The sequence below is a fragment of the Carlito syrichta genome, unplaced genomic scaffold (genome assembly GCF_000164805.1).
Source record: "Carlito syrichta isolate Samal-C Ts95f unplaced genomic scaffold, Tarsius_syrichta-2.0.1 Scaffold313344, whole genome shotgun sequence".
Classification (NCBI taxonomy): Eukaryota; Metazoa; Chordata; class Mammalia; order Primates; family Tarsiidae; genus Carlito; species Carlito syrichta.
In genome coordinates, this window is record NW_007257440.1 from 824927 (window position 1) to 833159 (window position 8233).

General features: G+C 47.6%; 2 protein-coding genes across 9 annotated transcripts in view; both read left to right on the forward strand.

Annotated features, from left to right (window-relative positions):
* JPT2 (Jupiter microtubule associated homolog 2) overlaps positions 1–2158 on the forward strand; it is a 21680-nt gene extending 19522 nt beyond the window's left edge. The window contains exons 4-5 of the mRNA XM_008070308.1: positions 343–388; positions 1275–2158. Coding sequence (XP_008068499.1) covers positions 343–388; positions 1275–1462 — 234 coding nt within the window. The 3' untranslated portion in view covers positions 1463–2158. The remainder of the gene's footprint in view (positions 1–342; positions 389–1274) is intronic.
* A 5538-nt stretch (positions 2159–7696) lies between these two features.
* The window catches only part of MAPK8IP3 (mitogen-activated protein kinase 8 interacting protein 3), a 58124-nt gene continuing 57587 nt past the window's right edge, over positions 7697–8233 (forward strand). For all 8 annotated transcript variants that reach the window (XM_021718700.1, XM_021718698.1, XM_021718699.1 and 5 more), the window contains exon 1: positions 7697–8177. In XM_021718700.1, the coding sequence (XP_021574375.1) occupies positions 7860–8177 (318 nt within the window). In that variant the 5' untranslated portion in view covers positions 7697–7859. The remainder of the gene's footprint in view (positions 8178–8233) is intronic.

Below are 8233 nucleotides of genomic sequence, written 5' to 3' on the forward strand. Positions count from 1 at the left end.
TCCAGTCTGGGTGACAGAGTGAGACTCAAACTCAAAAAAAATAAAATAAGAAGTCTAGATTGGACAACATGGTTAGACCTCGTTTCTACAAAAAATTAGTCAAGCATGGTGGCATGTGCCTGTAGTCCCAACTACTTGGGAAGCTGGAGGATCACCTGAACCCTGGAGGTTGAGGCTACCATAAGCCATAATCTTCGTGATTATGCCATTAGACCCCGACTCAAAAAAAAAAAAAAAAAACCAGAATGAGAAGTCACATATGCCCTGGTTTTTATTATCCATTTGAATGAAGGTAAAAGGATTCTGAATCAAGTATTGACTTAATGATTTCCCTTGTTGCAGGATCATGTCTTTTTATGTGAAGGAGAACCAAAATCAGATCTTAAAGGTGAGCTTTTGTTTGCTGTCCCTTCTCCTGAGTGGCCTCATTCATTCTTTCTGGAAAAGCTGCTGGTGTGTCCTTGAAGAATGAAAGGGAGATTTCTCTGCACCTTCCAGGCCAGCTAACTAAAACAGAGGCACTGGTGTGTTTGCTGCTGAGAGGACTCAGTATTTGAAGAAGGCTGCTGGTAAAAACCATGAAATTGTCTTCCCTTGTCAGTGCTAAGTAGCCCAGGACTGAGACCAGGCATCATCTCCTAGAAGCTGATCTGTATAGTGAGAGGCAGGGATCCAAAACCCTCAGTGAACTCATGACCCAAGGATAGAAGAGAAGGCCACGGGAGAGGTGGGAGCAGGAAGTGAGGTGGGAGTGGGCAAGCCGTTCCAGTCCAGCTGGAAGCCGGGCTTTCCATCCCCTGTGGCCCTCTAGCCTGACTATGCGCATTGACTTCTGCCTTCGGGTCCCCTTCCCTCAGCTGAGGACCCAGGTAAGTCATGAGAGTCCAGAGTTATGGCAATAGGAGCCCTGGCCTTGGCTTTGAAGGCACTCCCCCTCCTTTCCATGCTCACTCTGGGAGAGGTGACTGTTCATACCTAATGGAAGGAATGGGAAGGGAGTGTAATAAGCAACATAAGGAAACAGCTTATTTAGGAAGAAGTCAAGATGTGTTTCTAGTAGGAAGCCCCAGCTTTCTACTCATTTTAAAATCTGCAGTTGCTAATTACAGTGAACTGTCTTGGTACACAGTGGAAAGCCTGGCTTTACTTTCTTCTCTTTCTCAGTTACATTGTTGATTTCTTGCAGGTTGCTCTGTGACATGGACTTTGTATTCTCGCTGCTTGCCTCAGGGTAATGGGTTGCCTCTAATGGGAGGGTGTGCTTTGTCCCACAGCTCCAATGAGCGTCCCGTCTGGAGAAGAGCTAGCGGAGAAAGGCAGCGTTAGAGAAGTGGGCCTCGCCAAGGAGCACGTGCCCACGCCCCAGATTGACAGCCATGAGCCGCGGTTGGGCCCGCGGCCCCGCTCTCACAACAAAGTCCTGAACCCACCTGGAGGCAAATCCAGCATCTCCTTCTACTAAAAGAAGCTACTGCTTCACCTGTAGCCAGACAAGAAACTTCAGAAATAGGGTATCGAATATATCATTTCCTTTAGGCCAGATGAGCGGGGTGGGAAAGGGTTGGTCGCATGTGAGGCTGGCTGCTCAGCGTCTCCATTGCCATCCAAGAGCTACACAGAGAACCGTGCCTTCCAGACTGCTAAGAGACGCATCTTTGTGGGGAAAGTGTGATTCCCCTGGTCTTCACTCATTTGTAGTTCCAGATGTGAGAGGAACTCACAGATGGGCGAGGGCAGGTAGGTGGTGCAGGGCCGCAGTGAGGCTTGGGCAAGTGTGCTCTTTTCTGTCCTTGCATCAGCAGTCCAACAGCTGACAACAACTCAGAATGACAGGAAGAAATCCAAGGCAACCGTCTGTTGCAGTGAGATGCAGCAGCAAGGCACAAGAAACACTGGCAACGCCACGTACCCTTCACCAGATCGTTTCATTCCTGATTGACTGCTGCTAAGCCTCAATGTGTCCATTTCATTTTATCCCCAGTGTTTTATACAGCAGTCTTTTCTTGAAACATCTTGATTGCTTTTCCTAGGCAGCTTTCACAAAAACCAAAAGGTTGTCCTCAGTCCTCTGCTTTATGGGAGGATTTTGTACCCTGATTCTCTGAAGTGCCCAGTTTCTGCCGTCTGAAACCTTGACTGATCTCATGCCTTTCTCTCACAAGGAACTGGTCCTGGTCCTTTACATACCAGTTTTGCTTGTGAGTTGTTCTTTTTTCTCTCATCAGCCTTACGTCTAGACCTTTGTTCTACAGTGTTTTGGACAGTTCGCTTCACAAGCCACAGTCCTTCCTATAAATGAGGCTCACTGACCTCTGCAGGACTTTTAGTGAAAGGCAAAAGAAAAACCAGAGTGTATGTCTGTAGGACTTCTAAAATCTATTCAGGTACATCCATGTAAGGAACTTATTCAGCTTCTTCATGTCTTAACTTCATTCCTGAACTGGTTGGTGGAAAGAAGAGATACCTGAGAACCTTGGGTTCTTGGGTTTGGATTCTTTAGTAATATCTAAAAAGTTATTTAAAAATACCAGCTTTACATAAATGACTGTTGATTCTCTGTTTCTGATACCTTTCCAGAAAAAAGTCAGTTGCTCAGGTATACCAAAGAGGAAGAAGAGTTGTGTAGGCCCCCTTTATAAAGCTTTACAGAACCTTTGAACCACTCAAAGTCAAGCTTCTGAAAGACACTGGAGAGTCAGGAGAGGAAGTCGTTTAGCAGCAAAGTCACAACTGTCCAGTACCCTGAGGCTTCTGAGATAATGGGCTAGCAAGGCCATGTTGCTTCATCTTCAGGCAGAAGTTCCTCCCAGTCCCCCTGAAGGGCTGCAGTCTCCGTTTCCATGCTTCCTTTGGGTGGGCATCTGTTCACAGAGGAGAATGGGTGGTGGCAGCTTTGCTCTGCCTTTAGAACTAAAGCCTGGTGCTAGAAACATAATTATCATTAAAATTTAGGAACAACTCTGTTCAGCTGGGTCTCATTGACCTCGCTGCCTGGGTGCCTGCAAGGAGCTGCCTGCCAAGCTCCCTTTCATACTGGCACCTTTCGATCGCCCGGCAGACTTTGAAGCCAAGAAGCCCCTCCCCCCATGCAACTCTACATGCTTCAAGGTGTGGTTCAGAGTCATTTGTAAGGAAGTTGTTTGGCATTAATTCAGAGCATTTTCTTCCCCATTTAAAAATGTTATAAATGGTGGTAAGCTTTACTAACTTCTTTAACTTACAAGAAAATAGTCTGATGGTGGGACTAAACTGCCATTTATAACTTTTTAATGAGAAAATGAACTGTGAATTCCTAATGGGATTACAAAGAAGGAATTTGGCATGACTGTGCTGGGGCCCACAATCCTCCCCAACCTGCTGTCAGCCAGATGCAGGAAGCTCTCCAGTCTTGCCCCTGGAGGAACTTCTGGGTAGAGATGGGAGAACCCCTAGATAGGAATGAAAAAAACACGACCTAGAGCAAAAGCCACTTGGCATCAGTGAGAACCTTTCCCCTCAGCCCTCTCCCATCTCTGCTTCCCTCTGAGGCTTCGGGGCTGGTTCAGAGTGGCTGGTGGCCTGGTCACTGGGAGAAGAAGAGGAGTTACTACACAGTGACCCTCACTGTGTGGCTGTGGTTTGCATTTGGGAGGTGTTCTATACATTGGGGACTGTCTGTGTTTAGAAGATGAAAAAACAGCATACTGTTCTCAACCTCTAAGCTGCATTGAGAAATTACTAGTCTCTGTATGTTTTTCAAGCCTTAAAACTTTTTTTTAAGTGCACTTGGTGCCAACATTTTTCTAGAGCTGTATCAAAAAACCTGTACTCACATCACAATGTAATTTTGATAGGAGCATTTTGTTATTTTTACAAGGCAGAATTGGGTGTAACAGTTCAATTAAATTTAGCAATCATGTACTCAAAGTCTTTGTCCGTTAGTTGTGTGTGTTCGTGTGTGTTCACATGCACCTCGGTGGTCCAGTCTTCAGACAAAATGCCTGAACTCCACTCCTTCCCTTACAGCTTTTCCTTAGTGATGGAGTTTGCCTTTTTTGTTTTTGCATTTAACCAGAGGATGCCGAGATTAACCTTCTCAAAGCTTTGAGAGGAGAGTGAATATGCCAGTGTTGTTTTCCATTTCTTGAAGTTAAATGAAGGATTCTTTTTTCTCTTACACCACTCATCCTGATTGTGTCCTTAAGGTGTTTGACCTGCCTCTGACTTGGCTTGTAATGAATAGGTGAGGTGAAGCTGAGAGTTTGTCAGATTCAAGTCCTGTAGAGAAAGTCTTTCTTCATGTATTGGCTCCTTTCACACGTCTCTCAAGCAAACTTAAGATTCTCTATGTGTCATGTGGATTCGGGGTATGAAACTTCTCAGATGGCCAGCCTGGATAGCTCTCTCTAGGAGATGCCACACCATTCTGCCTGCTAGATCAGACTTCAGATGAAAACCAAGGCTTAGAAAGAAAACCAACATGGGTTACCTGAAACACCATCTTGACTTGTTCACTCACAAACATGTTTTGGAGTGTTGAATGAGTTCCAAGAACTGAACTAGGCACTGACAATGTTAAATTACCTGTTGGTAGCAGCTGCTTGAGACACAGGCAAGCACCGAAGTCTCCGAGATCACAGCTCCTCTGTCTCCAGAGGCCAGGCAGTGGCCAAGTCTGGAAGGACTACGGTGGCTCTACCTGTGATAAGATGAAAGCATGAATAACAAACATCATGCCAGGCAGGGTGGCTCACACCTGTAGCCCCAGCACTTTGGGAGGCGGAGGCAAGAGGATTGCCCAGCCCAGGGGTTTGACATCAGCCTGGACAACTTGCAAGACCTCGTCTCTGCAATAGATCAAAAAATTAGCCAGACATGGTGGCGTGTGCACCTGTATTTCCAGCTACGTGGAAGGCTGTCCTGAGCCCAGTAGGTCAAGGCTGCGGTAGCCTTGAGCATGCCACTGCACTCCAGCCTGAGTGACAGTGAGACTCTGACTCAAAAAAAAAAAAAAAATCATAAAGTTGCCACTTATGTCCCGTGCCTTGTCCAGAAATATACAGGCTCTTGATATAAGGTCACTTACTCTATTATCTTTGTGATGTGCCTCAGTGAGTCAAACCTTGCAAGCATGTATATAATTCCTCCTATATTAGCTAATCCATTTCTTCTGAACTCATATCCTCCTAATCCTTACCATCTTGGAGATTATTAATGAAATATTCTCATTTTATATGTAGTTAAAAAGTGCTATCTGAAGATGCCATCTAAAATTCAGCTCATGGCCAGACATGGTGGCTCCTGCCTATAATCCCAGCATTTTGGGAGGCTGAGGCAGGAGAATGGCTTGAGACCAGCCTGGGTGACAAAGCTAGACTCACCTCTACAAAAATTTTTTAAAATAGCCACTCTCAGTGGCACGCACCTCCAGTTCCAGATTGAGAGGCTGAGGCAAAAGGATCGCCTGAGCCCACTAGGTAAGGCTGTGATGAGATGTGATGGTGCCACTGCACTCCAGCCTGGGTGACAAGAGTGAGACACTCAAAAATAGTAAAATTCAATTCATGAAGAGATGAGAGGGACATCATAGGGACCTAGGTGACTTTTTAGTAAGCATTAGGAGCAGATACTTTAAAGTAGAACTTTGGAAACTTGTGTGCCCATCTTCCATTTCAGGGTCTTTTAATGAGAAGAAAAAGTTGTAACCCAAATAATCATTCCAAATTTGGAAAGAAGTCTATTGCAAGAAGTTCTAATTCACTTAGCTCCAACTTTGAGGAGCAGACCAGTTTTTACTATTCTATAAGCATTGAGAATTATCCAGCATGTCATCCTATTAAAATTTCATTTTGTTTTAGCCAACTTCAAGTAATATCTGATCCCATCATGTAATAAAATGAATGAAGTTAATTGACCAAGTCAGTTGGCCTCCCTGTGGGAGTGAGGGTTGCCCCTGCTGTAGTGTGTTACCTCAGGAATTCAACGGAGTCAAATTTCTGGAAAAGGTATAAAGTGGAAGTCTTATACATCCCCCAAAATTCAAGCGTGGTCTAACCTGTTCACCAGGAAGAAATACACATTTGTCCTGCGTTGTCATTTTGGCTTTAGAAAACTTATCAATTCTACATAACATTTATTGCACACTATCTGCTAATGATGGTGCTATGCCCCTTTCATCGATTAGCTCAGAGTCCTAATACATTGGTAATACTGTAACCTCAGTTTTGCCGGCTTGGAAATAGAGACTTGGGAAAATTAAGTCACTGAGGATCCCAGGCAATTTGAATCTGAGACTGAAACCTCAATTTGTCTGTAGTGGGGTGGGTGAACATCTATACAGCGAATTATGTTGCAAGGAGAAAATGTAAATGATACGGTAGGAGTTAGGAAGTCAATTACAGGAGAGTTATCGTTTTGGTGCAATCAGGTTAGAATGAGGGGATCTGAACTGACCTAGAAGCATTTCAGTAGGTGAAAGGCGGAGGTGGGTGACCATTTCAATTTGCATTAAGCAGTCATTGATGGGTTTTTGGTCAGAATTAATACTACCTGTGTGGCCCCCAAACTGAAAGTTTAGTCTTGGGTTCATGGTGTCCCAGGTGCCCAGCAAAGAAAAATGCAAATCTTCTGGAGCAACTATTTTATTTGAGTTGGAGTCTCACTCTGTCACTCAGGTTGGAGAGCAGTGGCACCCCCATGGCCACCGCAGCCTGAACGTGGTGGGCTTAGGCGATCCTTCCATCTCAGCCTTACAGTAGCTTGAACACCCAGCTTGTTTTTTATTTATTGTAGAGACGAGGTCTCACCAAATTGCCCAGGCTGGTCTGGAACCCCCGGGATCAGGCAGTCCTCCCGACTCCACCTCCCAAAGTGCTGGGATTACAGACTAAGCCACCGCTCCCGACCTCAACTCACTTTAAATTCAGCCCTCAAAGTATTTCCACAGATAAAGTCCCAGGAAACACTAGCTCAGCATAGGGGAAAGGAGAGCCTGAGCAAGAGACAACCAAAACGAGACCGCAGAGTTAGACCTGCAAAAACTGCAGATGTGATTATGAGATACAAAAACAGGCTACCACATAAGCGGACGCTGAACAATTACCATAATAGTATTAGGGATTGGCAGTAGTGGGAAACTGCCAGGGAAGGGGTGGGAGCGACACTTAGTCAATAAGGGCACCTAATCTCAAAACAGGCCAAGTAGGGACCAAAGTGAGGCCCAAACTTTACCTATATGATGACCATTTGTATACCTAACCCTGAATTGTACCCCACATCTTTAAAATGAAATTTAAAAATTTTTAAAGGCTTAAAGATAAGTGGTTATAAGAAACTCAAACTGGACAAAAATAGGATCACTGACAGTAAGAACCCAGTGGATGAGTTAAACAATTATACGCAGCTGAAAGGACACCAAAACGCTCAAGACGCGGGCGGAGAGCAGCACCCAAAGACGACGGGCCGCTGGGCTCCAGCCCGGGAGACCATGGCCCGGGGGCAGGCGCTCCGGGAAGGCAGGATCTGCACTCCAGGGCCCCGACGGGTGGCGGGAGCGTGCGCAAGTCACTGCGCGCCGGGGAGGAGTGACAGCCACCAGCCACGAGAGAGTCGCGCCGCGCCCGCGACCTGGAGCGGGCTTCCGCTGACGTCACGTCGCCCCCTGGCGGCGCGTTCCGGCGGGACGCGCGGGCACCGCCCCCTCCGGCGGGCGGGACTTCCGGCGAGTGAGTGACGGGCGCAGCTTCGGCCCCGGCACGACGAGTCCTGAGGCAACCGCAGCTGCGGGAGGCGACTGGCCGCGGCCTGAGGTTCCCAAGGCAGCCGGGCGGGCCGGTTCTCCGGCAGGACAGCTAGCCGCGCTGGCGGCGGCGGTGGCCACGATGATGGAGATCCAGATGGATGAGGGCGGCGGCGTGGTAGTGTACCAGGACGACTACTGCTCCGGCTCGGTGATGTCGGAGCGGGTGTCAGGCCTGGCGGGCTCCATCTACCGCGAGTTCGAGCGCCTGATCCACTGCTACGACGAGGAGGTGGTCAAGGAGCTCATGCCGCTCGTGGTGAACGTGCTGGAGAACCTGGACTCGGTGCTCAGCGAGAACCAAGAACACGAGGTGGAGCTGGAGCTGCTGCGTGAGGACAACGAGCAGCTGCTCACCCAGTACGAGCGCGAGAAGGCGCTGCGCAGGCAGGCCGAGGAGGTGCGTGGGCCGCCGCCCCAGGACCCGCCCGGCCCTGGACGCCCCCTCCCCGCCGG